This window comes from Xyrauchen texanus, chromosome 30 (assembly GCF_025860055.1).
Source record: "Xyrauchen texanus isolate HMW12.3.18 chromosome 30, RBS_HiC_50CHRs, whole genome shotgun sequence".
Lineage (NCBI taxonomy): Eukaryota > Metazoa > Chordata > Actinopteri > Cypriniformes > Catostomidae > Xyrauchen > Xyrauchen texanus.
In genome coordinates, this window is record NC_068305.1 from 23,171,209 (window position 1) to 23,190,592 (window position 19,384).

The 19,384-nt window shown below is 42.6% G+C and overlaps 1 protein-coding gene across 1 annotated transcript in view; it reads left to right on the forward strand.

Annotated features, from left to right (window-relative positions):
- The first annotated feature begins 17,653 nt into the window (after window positions 1-17,653).
- Window positions 17,654-19,384, forward strand: part of syne1a (spectrin repeat containing, nuclear envelope 1a) — a 173,155-nt gene continuing 171,424 nt past the window's right edge. Inside the window, exon 1 of the mRNA XM_052098241.1 lies at window positions 17,654-17,759. Coding sequence (XP_051954201.1) covers window positions 17,654-17,759 — 106 coding nt within the window. The remainder of the gene's footprint in view (window positions 17,760-19,384) is intronic.

A 19,384-nucleotide genomic window follows, 5' to 3' on the forward strand; every position in this document is an offset into this window, starting at 1 on the left:
GTGGGAATTGTAGTTTAACACACGGACAGTGAGACTCAGGGCAGACAACAGGGAAAACGTGACATGGAGCAGGATAGGTGATGGGTGAAATGGAAAACACAAAGCGGATAACAAGGAAACGTGAAATCAACGTGATAGTGAAACAGAGAACAGAGGGCCGACAACACAGGAACGTAACACCGACCTTGGCACACAATTATTTGAACATGGCGCGTGTCATTCTGAAGTGTTTAACCCACGGCTGGTCGATAAAGTGAATCCTCACAATCCGGCAGAACAGTTTAGAGTGATCACTCCCAGGTATAAGGAGACTGGCGGTGTGTGGGCATCACAGCTATTTTAGCCCACATTATATCAGATATTACACTTATTCTGCGGTGTCTCGTGGATGCCCCAAAGCATGATAGAGGTCATTCAGCTGCTCCATCATGACGAGGCGGCTCTCTCATGATAATGCACATTATATAGTGGATGGAAACACGCAACAATTTGTATTTTCGAATTTTTTTAAATGCTCTTTAAAAATGCAAAACATTTTGGATGGAAACCAGCAACAAACAGGCATGAATAATCTCTATGCCCTGGTTTCTCCTTTGTCCTCATTTTGGGTACCTCACATCCAAACAGTGGCAGGTTGTTAAAAAAAACTGCAATTAGTGGCACCATATGGCTGAAAACAGCAAGTCTGGTTTGAAGACCTCCCAGGCTAAAAATCTTTCCATATGTTTAGAAATGCTATTTATTATCTCTCATTATCTAGACAGAATTGCCTCTTCTCTGCATACTTTCTACATTTCAGTTTTTTTCAGTGGTCATTTGTGGAGGCGGTCATGAGACCACTTCTCCACCTACAGTCTGGTGGGCTGGGAAATTTCCACACAAATGAGCCACACGAACACCTCTCTCTCACTCCTCGCTACAGTCTGTAATTTGAATGGTAAAAGACTGTAAAAATGCTACAGAAAAAACATTTTATATTTATTAAAATATTTTTATATATTTTAAAAGACAATACAATAGTTTTTACCAAAAACATTTGTAAAAGTGAAATATTTTAGATGTAAAAAGTATGATTTTCCTATATAATTAATGGTATAAATGTACATTATGTTTAACAAGAGAGTACGTGTACTTTTTACTGTGAATTATTGTTACAATTACAGTAAAAAACAATTATCATCCATTCCCACAATTTCCTGCGTGACCCATCATATTTCCTTATATTTTATGGGAATAGTTATGTTTCTTCTTATTGTTAATACCAGTTACATACATTGGGGTGTTCTGTTTTATATTTAATGTAGTTTAGTTAATGTTTACTGCATTATGTAAATTTCACATGTGCTACCCTGATGGTGTTTAGTGTTTGTGTGAGTGACTCTGAGCACTTTCTATACATGATTATTGGTCATTGGTCCTGGAAGAGCCACTTATGGTGAACTTCATGCCATCATGTGCTCTTCTGTAATTTGTACAGCAATTAACATATAGATTATAAAGTAAAAAGCAGATTTTTACAGTTTCAAAAGGTTAATATCAAGTTTATGACGATTCTTATTACTGTAAATTTAAAAAAAAAAAATAATTTTTTCAAGTGCCAGTGGTCATTTAAATTTGTTCTGTAAAGTTGTTTATATTTTTACTGTATTTTTTACATAATTATTCTGGCAAATACAGCTGCCAGTTTTTTTTTTTTAAACAACAAGTTTTATTTTTTTACAGTGTGGATTTAAATATCAGCATATACAATTTTAATAAGCCAAGCAAAATTATAACTGGCCTTGGCTGATCATCATGCACTTTTGTTGTTTTCAAAAGCACAGGACATTTAGCATATTACCTTTTTTGTTCCACAGAAAACAAAAATCCATGTTAGTGACATGTTAAAGACACCTAATATAAAGTGGGACTGGTTTAGATTTGCCAGGTGTGCATTTTATTTGACAGATTATACTTGTGCATTCACAACATACACATAGAAACATACTGTAGAAAGAAACAGAGGCACATAGAGGTCATTCCTTGTGCTCAAGCTCTCTCTCATTAAGACCACTTACACCAAAACTGGCACAATGTCACGGAGATGACGAGAGTGGGGGAGAGAGAGAGAAATGGGTCAGTTCTGGCACTCTGCCATAATGGCTGTGTAATGATGTGCCAGATATGGCAGAGACTGGCCCATTCTCTGCTGACCAGCTTGAGCACAGACGGTCACCTTGAACGCTATGGAGTTGTGAGCTCCCATGAATGCGGTCCTCCTTCATCAGTGTGGCGTCTCAGATATTTTACAATGGCTTCCTCATTTCTCTCTATTCCACCACACAGACTCAGTTTCAGCTGTGAGCTGCACAAAGATGTAATACGATGCACACACAAAACAAGGTGATGCAGGTCAGCAAAGATGAAAATGGTTGCAGTGTGTTATAAGATAATGTGTGATTTATTTACTGTTATACAATAGTTTCAGTCGTCTAATCTGATTGGACATGTAGTGTTTCAAGGGTACTGATATTTAGTGTAACATCACTTGGATGCAAAATATTTTTTACACATACACAATATTACAGTTACCATACATATATAACATTACAAGCAATGATGAGAATATTAGGATTTTACGTCACATACAAAAAAATAACTGGCCATATTGTGTCTAAAATGTTATAGAAAAGTAATATCACATAATCAAGGGGTCCTTTGCACTGAATATCAGCAAGGCTGGTTACGTGTACTAATATTGTACTGTTTTTGATTAAAGAAACATGGACTAACATTTCAAGTATTATATTAAATGCTACAAAAGTGTGGCCTTTTTATCCTGGCTTCACAGAATCACATTACTATACCTACAGGATGCAATTTTAAAATAAAAATGTTTTTACATGGCTTATTGTGCACTTCGCAGCAGTTTCTTAGTTAATACTAGAGGAGCTACAACAACAATGACTTTTACACAAATCACAAGTGAAAGAGGCAGTTCTGTGGACAGAAATGCCTTGTTGATGAGAGAGGTTAACGGAGAATGGCCAGACTGCTTTGAGCTCACAGAAAGGCTACAGTAACTTGGATAACCACTCTGTACAATTGTAGAGAGCAGAATAGCATGTCAGGATGCACAACTTGTCGAACCTTGAGGCGGATTGGTGACAACAGCTGAAGACCACGTTGGGTTCTACTTCTGTCAGCCAACAACAGAAAGCCTAGGCTGCTGTGGGCCCATCATCTGTGTGCCTCAGCAGAAATCAAGATTCATCAGACTAGGCTATGTTTTCCAATTCTTTAACTGTTCTGTTTTGGTGAGCCTGTGCCAACTGCAGCCGCTGCTTTCTATTCTTGGCTGACAGAAGTGGAACCCGACGTGGTCTTCTGCTGTTGTAGCCCATTCGCCTCAAGAATTGAAGTGTTGTGCATTCTGAGATGCTATTCTGCTCACTAGTGATGTGACGTTCTACACCGCAGCTTCAAAGCTTGTCAAAAAAACTATGCATTCCATATTGAAGCACTGTATCGGAGCTTGATTAGTTTTTGCCAAAACCACGTGACTGCTTCGGTATCTGGTTCAAAAGAAGCACAAATTCCAATACAAGTTTGAACCTAATACAGTTGCATAAGCACACTTCCCTGTTAAATTTGTTTACTGCCCAGCCCACATTCATATTTTACCCACAGTTATTTATTTTCATTCATGTATTAATTATTAATTTAATCTCATCTGCTGTATTTTTACATTTTAAAGTCCCTCTCCAGTCACTGGTTTAACCCCTAAAAACTCATCTTTGTTAATCAAAATGACATATTTAAAAGTTTTTCTTTCCCATGAAAATAATCCCTTCATGCTTTAAAATGGGTTAGATATAACTCTATACCTTTACCTCATTTGGTATGTGCGGATATATGAATATGCAAATTAGTCCCCGCCTCCATCTCTACTCACCCCTGTACCGCTCCTTTGTCCTCTGGATAAATTGATGGAACCGCGTTGGGCTTCAATATAAGTTTAGTGGCAAAACCAATCTGTTTTTGGGTAATATTTCAAAACAGTTCTTTGGAAAATGACCCGAGTTTTCTCTGGAAGTTTTGCTGGGACTCTCCAATTTTTCCAATTTTTCCCATTCATCTCAGATTTTCAGATCCTTTGGTACTACATGAAGGCTCACCATTTATCCTTTCGCATCTTTGCATCCAAAAACAGAACATGTCTTGCAAAATACCGGTACTTACAGTAGCTACACCTGGCTTCTCCTGATACCCCTTGCTTCGCTGTAGCATATGCTATTGATATGGAAAGCCCCACCCCGCATGTTGATGGGATTGGTTCTTTAGGTTTGTGATGTATGAAACCCTGACTGTCTGAATCCTTTTTTTTTTAGACTGTCTTTGGTACACTGCAGTTCCAATGCAAAAATGCTTATCCATGGCGTTGCCTTCTGATTTCACTCATGGTATGTCTTCTAGCATATAAAAAAACACCATATGGACATGTCAAACTTGATTTTCACTGGAGAGGGTTTTTATAATAAACTTAAACCAAAAAAACATAATAAGCCACAGAGGTACTAGATGCGCTTAATTTTTTGACCACCAGAAAGCAGTTTATTGAATCGTGTTAAGAAGCTTCGAGTAATGAACCCATTTTCAATTAATTTGTATTTAAAGCCCCATTGCTTCATGAAGCTTCATGTACATAGTGGTTATCTGAATTACCGTAGCTTTTCTGTCAGCTCGAACCTGTCACGCTGGTGGATGAAGGCAGACACAGGACGAGGACAACAAGGAAAACGTGACATGGAATATGACGTGCTGAGTGAAACAGAAAACACGGACCGGACCACAAGGAACGTGACATGGAATGTGAGAAGTGGCGTGTGAAACAGACAACACGGGAACGTGACATAGCCCCCCCTCAAAAGGACCAGATTCCAGACGGTCCTAAGAAAAGGAATAGAAAAAATAAACAAAGGTTCAAGGAGAAGGGGCCTGGACAAGGGGGAAAACAGACAGACCAAAGGGGCCACAAGGGACACAAAGACAGACTAAGGAGGCACAAGGGACACAGAGACAGTGACTTGAGGGGCGGAGCCCTGGAAGACTCGAGTGACTTGAGGGGCGGAGCCCTGGGAGGCTCGAGAGGAGCCCTGGAAGGCTCAAGAGGCTTGAGAGGCGGAGCCCTGGGAGACTCGAGTGACTTGAGAGGCGGAGCCCTAGGAGGCTCGGGAGAAGGAGCCCTGGAAGACTTGAGAGACTTGAGATGTGGAGCCCTAGGAGGCTCGGGAGGAGAAGCCCTGGAAGGCTCGAGAGACTTGGGAGGCGGAGCCCTGGGAGGCTCGGGAGAAGGAGCCCTGGAAGGCTCGAGACTTGGGAGGCGGAGCCCTAGGAGGCTCGATAGGTGCTGGCTCTTGGACGGTCCTGGCTACTGGTGCTGGCCCTTGGATGGTCATGGCTACTGGCGTTGGCCCTGGGACGGTCGAGGCCACGGGCGCTGGCTCAGGGACGGTCGAGGCCACGGGCGCTGGCTCAGGGATGGTCGAGGCCACGGGCGCTGGCTCAGAGACGGTCGAGGCCACGGGCGCTGGCTCAGGGACGGTCGAGGCCACGGGCGCTGGCTCACGGATGGCCGAGGCGACAGGCACTGGCTCACTGACCTCTGGGGCGACAGGCACTGGCTGGTTGACCGTGGCTGACGAGGGCTCAGGCTCATTGACCGTGGCTGACTAAGGCTCTGGCCCGCTAACCGGGGCAGGCCTTGGCGCTGGCTCGCGGACCGGGGCAGGCGTTGGCGCTGGCTCGCTGACCGTGGCAGGCGTTGCGCTGGCTCGCTGACCGTGGCAGGCGTGGACTGGAGCGGAGTTTTTCCTTCTCCTCCTCCTCCGGGCGGAAGGAGTTGGCAGCGCCGGCTCATCGATCCTGGTAGGCAAGGGCTCAGGCTCGACAGCCAGAATCAAGAGGGGTGGTTCCTCGGGCGCGAGTTTCCTCAGAACGAGGCTCACGTACTCCCTCCACGGGAGCTCTCCGGGTACCGGCGCCTCTCTCCACCGGGATGACGGTAACCCGAAACAGTAGATGGACTTCAGGGCATCGTCGTCGAGCCCGGTGTGGATGGCGACCGTGGAGAAGAGTCGTGAGTACTCGCGGACGGGGAGATTTGCCCGGGCCAGTTCGAGGAAAACCGCTGCTAGATCCATTTGGCGGTCCGGCTTTCTGTCACGCTGGTGGATGAAGGCAGACACAGCACGAGGATCTATCTGCAGCAAGGTTTATTGAAAATAAAAGGCAACACAAAAGAACACGAACAAAGGAAACATCCACAATGGGAAAAGGTAAACAAAACACTAAAGGCAAACAAAGGGTTAACATAACACGGAAGGCATACACGGGGATAACTGCGGTGAAAACAATGACGGAAACATAGGAAACAGGCATCTACATACAACATCTAAAGACCGACAGAGGAATGGAGAAATAAACAGGGTTATATACACAAACACAATGAAGACTAAACAAGACACAGGTGAGAACAATGAAGAGTGCAGGAAGTGAGAGAGGCCAGGAATTGTGGGAATTGTAGTTTATACACAGACACACGGGGCGGACAACAAGGAAAACGTGACATGGAATGTGACGTGCTGAGTGAAACAGAAAACACGGGAACGTGACAGAACCAGTCTGGCCATTCTCCGTTGTGCTCACATCAACAAGGCATTTCCTTCCAGACCCGGATTGGCATGATTTTATGCATTGCACTGCTGCCACATGATTGGCTGATTAGATAATTGATTCGATGATTAGATTTGGATTAATAAGTAGGTGTACAGATGTACCTTATAAAGTGGTCACTGAGTGTAAAGGTTTTCATGCTTTTGGTCTAACACAGGTCTCCCTCAGGAAGCTGTTGTTACCAATGAGATTCTAATCTTGTCTCAGCTGCCAGTCAGAGTAATGTATCAGGATCACTCATGAGTCAGTCACACAATACTGGTGCTTTAGACATGAGCCCATGGTGATACTCACTGCTAAATTAAAGAAACATCCTTACTGGGCCCTTTTTTAACCTCAAGTGTGAATTAACATCTGTAGGAGAACTGGCTAAAGTGATTCGCAGATTGTCTTATTTTGATGTATTGTGCTGCCAGTGAGATGACCTGATGAAGTAATTTCTCTTCAGCTTTTATGCCGTATAAGGAGAAAAAGGGAAATCAGGGTGTGTTTATACAGGAAATGTTTCTTTAGGAGGACAAACAAAATATTTTTCCTAAAAGCTTTATTAAAATGTTTATTTTCCTTTTTAAGACAGAGACGATTCTTTGGAGTAATGTGGTAAAAAGAGCAATCAGCAGTATCTTTTTTTATAATGAAAATCCTATCCATAACACCAAGCCAGTTAGGGGTGTTTGAAAAGACCTATTGCATTGTATTGCATTGTCAGTCACACACACACACACACACACACACACACACACACACACACACACACACAAACTGATCAAATAGATAGCTGGATTGTATTTAAGTTCTCTTTTAGTCACTAGAAACACCCATGACACTTACAATGCCCTTCAGATAGAGTAAGACTCCTCATTATACGTTCTGTCTTATCTTTCAGAAGCAGGTTGACCTTTTTTTACACAATGAACTGGTCAATCAAACAATCAAACTGGTCAGTAAAAGCCAATATGACACCTTGCCTCTAACAACCTTTGTAAATACTGAAGGTCGGTGGGGCACCTTTTCACCTTATAAAGTAGATATAATCAGCGTTGTTGCCTGATTTGTGGTTGAGCCAGAAAGTGATTCCACCTTTGATTGCTTCATCAAGACAGAATGTGGGGTCTTGTCATAACATGAGTATGCAAATCCAGTGCCAATAAATGCTTAATAAATGGTCTGTGTGTCCAGGGGCGTAGCACCAAATTTTGGGCCCTGGGTACAAACCATCTTGCTGGGCCCCCGTACCAAATATGTATGTATAGAAAACTGACTCCTAAGGGGCCCCCCCTGCCTCGGGCCCTGGGTACTCGGTACCCTTTACCCCCCCAGTCCGACGCCCCTGTGTGTGTCTAATAGGAGTGGTGGTGGCGTAATGGGCTAAAGTACATAATGGGTAATCAGAAGGTTGCTGGTTCGATCCGCACAGCCAGCACCATTGTGTCCTTGAGCAAGGCATTTAACTCCAGGTTGCTCCGGGGTGATTGTACCTGTAATAAGAGCACTGTAAGTCACTTTGGATAAAAGCGTCTGCCAAATGCGTAAATGTAAATGTAATTTCTTAGCATTACTTTATGTTGTCATTGTACAATGAGAGATTTTACTGTTTTGTGTCTGAGTGATTCTTCCACATGATGAAGGCCACTTCTCCACTTGTTTTGCTTCGGGACCCAAATTTTACATTGGACATCAAGTGGCGACCCACCATAGAAAAAACCTCTTTAAGTAGCCTGGGTTGGGTTTTCTTTTGTCTCGCATAGTTCTCTTACGAGAGGTTCTCTCGTATTGCGTAAGCTAGCGGCCGCACTGCTGCCACCTCGGAGAGCGAGGCGGAGGACAAAGGCTGTTGTTCCATCATGGCTTCGGACAGCGAGGAGTGGTCACAAGCCTCCTCAACGGCCCAGGAATCCAGCAGGACCCGCGCCGGAGTCGAAGGGGAACTGATACGCCTCCTCACACAGGCCGTCGACCGCCTCGGGCTCGAGTGGTCACCGCCCCCTGAGCAGGCTCCCAACAGACTCGACGGCTGTTTTCTTCAAAGCCGTCACCGCACGGCGCCCGCGGCCCGGGCTGCTCCCTTCCTGCCGGAACTCCACGCCGAGCTCTCTAAATCGTGGAACGCGCAAGGTGCTTGCAAAAAGACCGTTCAAAATGCTTACAATCAGGAAACTCCTCGCACATGTGCACCAGGGGGACTGGTTTATTTCTCTCGATCTGAAAGATGCATACTTTCAGATTCAGATAAATCCCCGTCACAGGCCATTCTTGAGATTCGCCTTCGATGGCCAGGTTTATCAATACACCGTCCTTCCGTTCGGCCTGTCCTTAGCACCCCGTACTTTCACGAAGTGCATGGATGCGGCGCTCGCACCCCTGCGGAGTCAGGGTTTGCGAATTCTGAACTATTTGGACAACTGGCTGATTATGGCTCAGTCACATATGGAGCTTCTGTCTCACAGAGCAGTTCTCCTCAGCCATCTGAACAGTTTGGGTTTTGCAGTCAATTGGACCAAGAGCTCACTACAGCCCAGTCAGACAATTTCCTTCCTTGGGATAGAACTAGACTCCGTGGCAATGACGGCTCGCTTATCTACACAGCGCGCGCCGTGTTCAGCGACTAGCCGCATCTTTTCAGATGAACAGCCTCATGCCTCTGAAGAAATTCCAGAGAGTGCTAGGTTACATGGCCTCAGCCGCAGCAGTACTTCAGCTGGGTTTACTGCACATGCGCCCGCTTCAGCATTGGCTAAGCACCTTGGGCCACAGGCCGCCAGCCCATCAAGGTGACTCAGACCTGTATTTCAGCTCTGCAGCCTTGGACAGTGGCCGAGTGGTATCAGCGAGGAGTGACAATGGGAGCTGTATCTCGCCGAAAAGTCATCTCGACAGACGCGTCCAACACGGGTTGGGGCGCGGTCTGCGAGGGCTCTCCGGTTTTCGGCCTATGGTCAGTTCAGGAAAAGCTCCTTCACATAAATTGTCTGAAAATGATAGCGGTCGAGTACGCGCTCGTGCGCTTTCTCCCGGTCATTCAGGGTCACCACGTCCTGGTCCGTTCGGACAACAGATCTGTGGTTTCCTACCTAAACCGTCAGGGCGGTGTCAGATCCAGGAACCTTTTCCATCTGACGGAACGCATACTGAGTTGGTCCCAGTGCCACCTGCGCTCGCTGAGAATATTGTCCAGAGACAATATTCCCCCAGGGGAATGGTCCCTGCACGCTCAAACAGTCCAGACGTTATGGCACCTATTCGGCAGAGCAGAGATAGACCTCTTTGCGTCAGAAGAGAACTCTCACTGCCCGATATTTTTCTCGAAAAGCGAGGATGCGCTGGCCCAGGACTGGCCCAGGCGCCCGCTTTACGCCTTCCCCCCCGTCTCGCTATTGCCACAGGTAATGCAGAGGATCAGGGAAACGCGTCACTCGGTGCTCCTCATAGCCCCGCATTGGGAGAATCAGACATGGTTCCCGGAGCTTACGCAGCTGTCACTGACAGCGGCGTGGCCCATCCCAGTGAGAGCAGATCTCCTCTCTCAAGCTCGCGGCACAATCTGGCATCCCCACCCAGAGCGCTGGGCGCTGCATGCGTGGGTGATCAACGACTACCCGTCGCTCTGCCAGAAGGAGTAATAAATACCATTATACACGCTAGAGCCCCTTCCACAAGAAGACTCTATGCGTCAAAATGGTCTGTGTTCTCAAAATGGTGCACCGACAGAGACCTGGACCCGCGGACATGTGGGGTGTCGTCGCTGCTCGTATTTCTACAAGAGCTGCTGGATAAGGGCAGATCCCCATCCACGCTCAAAGTGTATGTGGCAGCCGTTGCGGCGTTCGCTGAACCCCTGCACGGCCAGTCATGGGGAAAAAACGAGCTGGTCATCCGCTTCCTTAGGGGAGCTAGAAGGATGAACCCCCCGCGCCCCCCATCGGTTCCTATCTGGGATCTTTCTATAGTTCTCGAAACTATGAAAGCCCCCCCTTTCGAACCACTTCAATCCGTGGATTTGAAATACCTTTCACTCAAAACCGTTTTTCTGACTGCCCTGTCATCAGTCAAACGTGTGGGAGACCTTCAAGTGCTGTCTGTCAGCGCTGCGTGTCTTGAGTTTGGACCAAGTGACTCCAAAGTCATTTTAAAACCTAGACACGGCTATGTTCCCAAGGTGATCGGTACTCCTTTCAGAGCACAGGTCATTTCCCTATCGGCGCTACCAGCATCTGATAGCGAACGCGATGCCAATCTCCTTTGCCCAGTCAGAGCACTGAGATTGTATACCGCGCGCTCCGCCGCTTTCAGACGCTCTGAGCAGCTTTTCGTTTCGTTCGGAGGGCGCACCAAAGGTCTCGCCGCCTCGAAACAGACACTATCTAGATGGATAGTGGAAGCTATTGCTGCTGCATACGCGTCAAAAGACGTGCCATGTCCGTTGGGCATTAGGGCTCACTCCACTAGAGGCATGGCATCCTCGTGGGCATGGTCCAGCGGGATTCCCATTCACGACATATGTGTGGCAGCGGGATGGACTTCCCCCTCCACATTTGTCAGATTTTACAATATGGAAGTGCCCGCTCTGCAGGCAAAACTACTAGCGGTTTAATACGCTACAGCTCCCCTGGTGAGCTGCACTGATGGGACACATTCCACACAGACCGGCACAGCCGCTCTGTCGTTCCCTTCCCACTATGTGCTTATATATTACACAAACACTGACCCGCATTCTTGCCGGCCAAATCTTATTTCCCCACTCATAAGGGCTCCCCCGGGTTCCCCCTTAATTCCCTGGGGCTCATACAGTGGATGCTTGGCGCGCACGGCGTTGACAATGGGTTCCCGTAGCGTAAGCTAGCTTACGCAATACGAGAGAACCTCTCGTAAGAGAACGTATCGGTTACCTAACGTAACCTCGGTTCTCTCTAGATGAGGGAACGAGTATTGCGTAGCCGGCCGTGCTAGCGCCACGAGCGACTTTTCGCTTCAGTCAATGAAAACCAGGGTTCCAGCCTACGAACTACGCTTATATGCACTCTAGTCACGCCCTTTTGGCGGGCTTTGATGCAGTGAGCGCGCGGACGCCTCTCATTGGATGCGAGTTCGCCCAAGCTCGTCTATAGGCTGCAGCAGTTGCCACAGAGCAACCAATGAGCTCGCTAGCTAGCCCGCTCAAGGTCTGCAGCTGCCGCACTGCGTTGACAATGGATACAAAATTAAGGATAATTTTTTGGCTTCAATATCTCAGAAAAGATGAATCTTTCCCGTAGCGTAAGCTAGCTTACGCAATACTCGTTCCCTCATCTAGAGAGAACCGAGGTTACGTTAGGTAACCGATACGTTTTGCTCATGGTTTTCATGTATAAGGGCATGTATCAAGTGTCATTATTTGTGTTGTACCAGAAGTTTCTCTCCCCCCTTTTAAAAGTTGATGAGCCCATAATATTTATTTTTCAGTTTATTTTCAAATGTAAAAAATCTTTCAAACAGAACATATATTACACAAGAGGAAAACTTTGTTCATAATTTGCCTATAAGTCTTGACTTTAAGGTCCAGACTTTAAAGCCCTTTATGTACTTGCCTTTATGTTTAAAGTGCAATGACATGTAAGCACAGGTAAGACCATGGCTCCCCATTATCATGGTTAGGTCAATGTAGCTACACTTTTAAATAATAATGATAATAATAATAACAATAAATCACATTTAGAATCTTTAAATACAACTGCCACTGTTGTAATACAAATATAATAGACACAAAAGGTATAACATATTCTACCTAACAGATTATTTAATATGAAACTATAACATTTTTGTCAAAACATCACAGTTATTGTTACTACTGTAATATCGTGAAACAGTTTTGTAAGAGTGTTGCTCTGTTCCACCTCACTGCTGTTTATAATGTCGGGGCTGTCTACTGTTTGTGAGGTTTCACTTACTCCATTACAATTTAAACCTGAAAATCAAAATTTTTAATATAAAGCCTTTAATATCGAGAAAATCCCAGCTGATGTGTACATGCCAGAGATTTCGATTAGACATGCAAAGAGGCAGACGCAGAGAACATTATTGGCGCGAACGGAGTGGTTCCTTCTGTGACACTCACGCGAAAACCAAGCTTCATCGCACAGCAAAAATATTGCTTTGCAGATGAGAAGCCTTTAGCGCATATAAAGCACTGAAAGAGAGATGGGAGATAATCATTAAATTTGCAAAAAAAAAAATTCAATGGGAGAACAATGGCATGTTCTTTTCCTGCTATCCGCGACCCATTCCGAATAGACCTGCGACCCACCAGTTGAGAAACACTGATGTAGGCAGTATTTGTGGGCATGGTTCAGAAATTCTCAAAGTGGATGAAAAGCTTAGATTGTGTGACCTACTTCTGCCCTGACACTGACCACATCATTTCATTACTCAAACCAATGGGGGGTCTTTTAATACTCTTCAGATGCCATGATATCCATCTGTTGTGAGCTAGTTGTCACAAAACCGCTATATCACAGCCTGCTTATTTCTTTCTGTCTGTCTGTCTGTCTGTCTATCTGTCTGTCTGTCTGTCCTTCAAGTTGCTCTGCCAAATAAATATTAAATAGAGAACATTAATAAAAAAAAAATTCTATATATAAATAAATGAAAAATCAAACAAATAAATAAATCCAAATAAACTAAGCTAGCTAAGAAGTAATTAAACTTGACTGCCCAGCTCAGTTAGATTTTCATAAATCTTTCATTCTCTCTTCCTTTTAATATTTCCCATTTATTTGGTAAAATATGTCTAGACAACCTCGACAATTTGAGATGTATTGTGAGAGTATTTGTCCCGATAAGTGTTCCAATCATCAAAAACCATGGGAGGAAGTTCTTATTGTAGTAATCATCTTGAGTTATTCATAAAATGATTTGTGTCTTTGGACTATAATTAGGAATGCTAATTTAGCAGAATCAGGGATTGTGCCGGTGCTGAATTATTTGCATTTGAAAGGTTCACACTGGGGTGCCATCACGTGCCACAAATTAGGATTGGCAAATTTGTACATTTTTATTTTTTTGCAAGCAACATAAAATCAATTTTTTTTGTTGAGGGGATCATAAAAGTGAATTTATTTTCACTGTCTGCTGCGTTTTGTTTTAAGGTTTAATGATTCTAATCTTCACTTAACTTACTTGTTTTGGACATTACTTCATCTAACTTACTAAACAATTTCAAACCTGTTCAAAATCTCACTGCTGGATGATGAGGTACCAGCTGTCTCCTTTTGCTGCACCTATCTGTTTACAAAAACACCACTAACTCATTTGGACCAGACATGTTACTGCACTCATTAAGTTTGATGTTTGTAACAGTCACATTTAGGGGTGGGCGATATAAGCAAATATTGTATTGTGAAATTCGTAACACTTTTGGTTAACCATATATCGCGATATACACAATTTCCTTTTTGATCTATAACAATGTCCAGAGTAATGGTAGAAGTTCCATATCCACTATATCCAATGAAAGGACCTAAATAAATATAATTTTTAACTTTGTTTCAATATTAATTTTTTTTGTTAAATATTGCTGAATAAAATACTATCAATGTCTTTTTTTTTTTTTTATTTAGTCAGTTTTCATTTTAAGCATCTTAAGATGTCTTCACGCTCTGTATGTCGAGAAAAGTGCACATTTAAATGAAAAATTACACACAACCAACTAACTATGGCTACAAATGCACATTCCTTACCAAACGGCGGCATTTGCATGATAGCAAGGATACACAAAGATTTCTTGTGGTTGACACATTTCTGTCTGGATATCGATCGGTATATCGCCCACCTCAAGTCACTTAAAATTGTTTCTTGACATTATCTTTTAGCCTCCCACATCCTCTGACAAATCTTTTGATGAATTAAGCTATGCTCTTTTGAGCTTCATGTGTGCACATCATGGTAGCTTTGGAAATGGCTCACAAAAACCTTGCTAGCTAGCATTATCCACTCGTGCAAAGAGAAAAGCTCAAAAGTTAATCAACAGCCAACATTTGCCAACCTAGCAAGCAAATTTACTACAAGCAATTTACATAATGCTAAAATGACAATCCACATTTTGTTTTATTACTCCTGACACATTTTCACTAGATATCTATTTAAATGTGAGTATGTTGGCTACTACACGTACGGTTAAATGTTAGTCTTTTAGAATAATACAATGTTATAAATTAGTTGGTAAAAGTCTAAATCTATAAAACGCTATAAACAAATAATCAATATTCATTACATTATCGTCTCACATTCCTTGCTCATGCTTCTCATCTTCTCATCTTCTCTGGGTGGGAAATACGGCCTCTCTGAAGCAGCACATTCAGTTAAGCAGCAGGGCAGCCAATTGATTTTGACCAATCACAACTATTCCAATTACAACACAAAAGGTAAATCAGGACTAGATCACATATGTGGATTCTATTTGAACTACCAGAGCTAAAAATGCAGGTTAATGAAGCTCTAATAACGGAGTATTGCCAGGAAATGCTTAAACTACAAGTAGAAATGCAATGGCAATGCTGGCAATACTGGGTTCAAATGTTTGAGCAGAAAGTATGGGGCGGGAGACACTCTCAAGCTCAATAAGACTTCTGTTATCTGCAAGAGTGAAGTTTTAATAGCCGGACTTATAAACAATGCCCTTATGTGTAGAAAGAGTTGTTGCTATAGTGATGGACAAAATTGAGCAATGAGTGTGTTTGTGGGCATGTTTGGGTGGTTTACGAGGAAATTTGTTTAGGTTATATACTGGTAATTATAAGGGTATTGTGCTATAAATGTGGTTTATGAGGAAATTTTTTGTGTCTCCATACAAACATACAAATTTTTATTTTTATTTTTTTTGACAATGTAAAAGGGGTTAGGGAAGGGTTAGGTTTAGGGGTTGTGTTAGGGAATAGAATCTATAGTTTGTACAGTATAAAAATCATTATGTATGTGGAGAGGCCTCATAAGGATAGCCGCGACAACATATTCTCAGCTTGGGGCACTTGTTTTTGGTTGTGATTGTTGGATCATCAAATAAAAAGTATTCCCATGGGAAATCACCAGGACTGGATCACACACCTCCATTATTATCTGTCTTTATATCTAATGGTATTGCAGATTTATGTTTCAGCTTAATGGCTTTTCTAGTCAATTGAGTTCCTGAGCATACCACTAGGAGATGCACTGCACTTTGAGGTGAAATTGTCTTTCTTTCTTTCTTTCTTTCTTTCTTTCTTTCTTTCTTTCTTTCTTTCTTTCTTTCTTTCTTTCTTTCTTTCTTTCTTTATAGACCTTTTGTAACTGGTGAACACTGGCTTTAAAAGAGCATTACAAAAGGGTAGCCCATGGGGTTAGATGGATAACCTCAGGTATCAGGCACAGTAACCCTGCATCTGTTTATATACCTAGTCTAAAATAGCCCTCAGCCTATACGCTAGGTTCTTCTTTTAGTAACACAAAATCCCCTGTTGAATGAAATTAGAATTTAGGCTTTTCAGAATGATGACCACAATTCAGGACCATGGACAGAGACTAGACACTTTCATACCAAAACATTGATGGCTGACCACTACTGCTGTCACTTATCTGTCAGTAGAAAACATTAGCCACCATAAATATAATTGTTTGCTGTCTTTGCATAGCTGTTCAAGCCATCATTGTACATCACAGTTTTCTGCCACATTCACACAAAGACGAATACTCAGAAACTCTCTCCATCTCTTCCTCTTACAAGCACACGTGCATACATACAGACAATACATACATACGTGCATGCACACACCTGTCAAAGAGAGATTTTCATTAAAGCTTTAGCAGAAGACATTCGAGGCTTGAGAAGGGAATTGAAGATAATAGGAATCTGATAGCATATGACAGGAGCCATTTGCTATTAATGAATGTCATTAAAACCCTTTTGGGAGGAGCCGAATAAAGGAGAAAATTATACCCATGATTAATGAAATTATCATTATTTTAGAGATAATCATTCTCCCCAGGCTTTTAATTTTCTCATATCTTCATTTTCAAAATCTGTAAAAATAGTGTGTGGTTAAATTCCTCTTTCCATCTTCAGTGGAGAATATTTATGTAAAGTGTAAACTGTATTTTTATATATAGTAAACCAGTGTTACAGCCTGTTTGTTTATAGCTCTGGGACAAAAAACCCACATTGCATTTCACACATCTAGTTGTAAAGGGCTGTTTGTTTTGTTAGACTGTTGAAGGAGGTTTATAAACCCTTTGGGAGCTGTAAAGTAGATCAAGCAATGTTTTCGGGCAAAGTTAAGCAGCTCAGCCCAGTGGCTTTCCCTAAAACCCCTGAATCCAGTATATTTTGTGGGAGGGTTAAGAGGTGGAGAATTCATCTGATCTTTGGGAATTTCAGTGCAGAACACATCGTGCCTGGTTTGGTCTTTGAAGAGTGCGTGCTGGCTATGTGACTTGGAACACATACACATTAACATGCATGCACACACCACTCCCCCTCCCATTTATATGCTCAGCTCTGTGATGACATCACACATTCCCACACAAACCGATTGGCTCTTGGCACAAGGGGACTGGATTGTTCCTGGAGTTGTACTGCATGAGAGAGAGAGATGCTGAGACCAGCGTTACACACATGCAGACATTCCCACAAGCCCTCTCCATTAGAGCAGGCAGTATAGGAAGAATATGGGCAACTGAACTCAAAATCTCCACTGTTGTTACTTATTTTGAATGGCTATAGGGAAAATAGGGAACCCCAAAAAGAAGATAACTGAAGGTCTTCTGTAGCAACAAGCAACAAATCAGTCCTGGGAGGACTCCTTACCTTTAGAGAGATCAAAGTGGAGAAAGAGAGAACAAGAAATCACCACAAGAGGAGAGGGCAAGGGTAGTTTACCCTGAGCAAGACGTCTTACCATCATAGGTGGATGTCCTCTTCATGGACTTTATTGGAATGGAAGTCAAGGGCAAGGTGGGAAGACGGTGGGAGGATGTAGCTGCCAAGAAGAAGACTGGTACAACCCTCAACTTAGTGCCTGATGTTTCTCGGCACCTGCGCGGTAAGAAAGAAATTGGCATAATCGATTATGAAAATATATCCTTAGTTATGCCCTGAAATGAAGTAGATTTCACATGAGGAAATCTCTGTGGCAGATCTGCATCTTTGGCACTTTTAGTATCTGTACTTATTTAACTTTACATGTGTGGGTTATCTTTCTTTTGTGTGCTTACCGACATTTTAACCACTGCTCCCATTGGCCAAAACTGGAAGTGTTTGTGAATGTATGAGCTCCAGTTTCTGGGTGAAATATCCACAGATAGGTGCCAAAAGCAAATTGTTTTTAATTGTAAATTATGTTGTAAAGGTAAGCATATTTTATTAAGCGTACGCCCTAACCCAAACACCAAACCTAAACTTGCATCAGTGGAGTAAAGAATTTAATCTTAGAAGGAAAATGCAACCTCTGAATATGTGAATGTGATTATTTCTTGGTTTCCATCGGACCAGAATACAGGTAGACTGATATATTGGTTTTACAGATTAATTGCCGCCAGTAGTTACTTTTTGGAACTATTGGATATCAGCAAAAATCTATACCGATAGTTGGCAATATTTGTATTTTATTATTATTTTTTTATTTCTCCATGTTCCCTTTGTGTGCAGAGCTGAGACTTGGTTTTACAGTATAACAGCAGCCTTTAGAGTTCAAATAAAATAAAAACAGTCACATGGGGACATCTTTGACAATATTCATTTATGAATTGCTCTAGCAGTACATACTGTACATTGTGTCTCCAACTTCATCTTGTTAATAATAATAAACCTTATTCCTCATTAAACCTCATCTGATGAAATATATACTCAAAAACTTTCTTCTGGTGAAAATATAGGCTTTAAAAAGTTTAAATTGGTAAATACTTAAAGGGTTAGTTCACCCAAAAATGAAAATTTGTTCATTATTTACTAATACCATCTAAGACGTGTATGACTTTCTTTCTTCTGCAGAACAAAGATTTTTAGAAGAATATCTCTGCTCTGTAGGTCCATAAAATGCAAGTGAATGGTGGCCAGACTGAAGCTCCAAAAAGCAGATAAAATCAGTATTAAAATAATCCTTAAGACTCCAATGGTTTAATTAGTGTCTTCTGAAGTGATCCAATAAGTTTTGGGGGAGAGCATACCAAAATGTAACTCCTTTTTCACTGTACATCTTGACAGCAGTCTGCTTGGCGGTTGTGTTTTCAAGCTCGGTTACACTTTCTAAATCGCCATCTAGCGCTCTACTAATGCAGCAAGAAATTATGATCATGCCTAGAGACTGGAATGGCATTATGTTCAGTGAAAATGGAGTTATATTTTGGTCTGTTCTCACCCAAAACCGACTATATAACTTCAGAAGACTTGGAATAAACTACTGGAGTCGAATGGATTCGTTTAATGTTGGCTTCATCTGATTATTGGAGCTTCAAAAGTCCAACATTCACGTTCATTAAAATGAAATACAGAGCTGAAATATTCTTCTAAAAATCTTTGTTTGTGTTCTAAAGAGGAAAGAAAGTCATACACATCTGGGATGGCATGAGGGTGAGTAAATGATGAGAGAATTCTCATTTTTGGGTGAAATATCTCTTTAAATATAAAGCATTGTAATGAAGCCAAAACTCTGTAATTTCAAAATAAGAG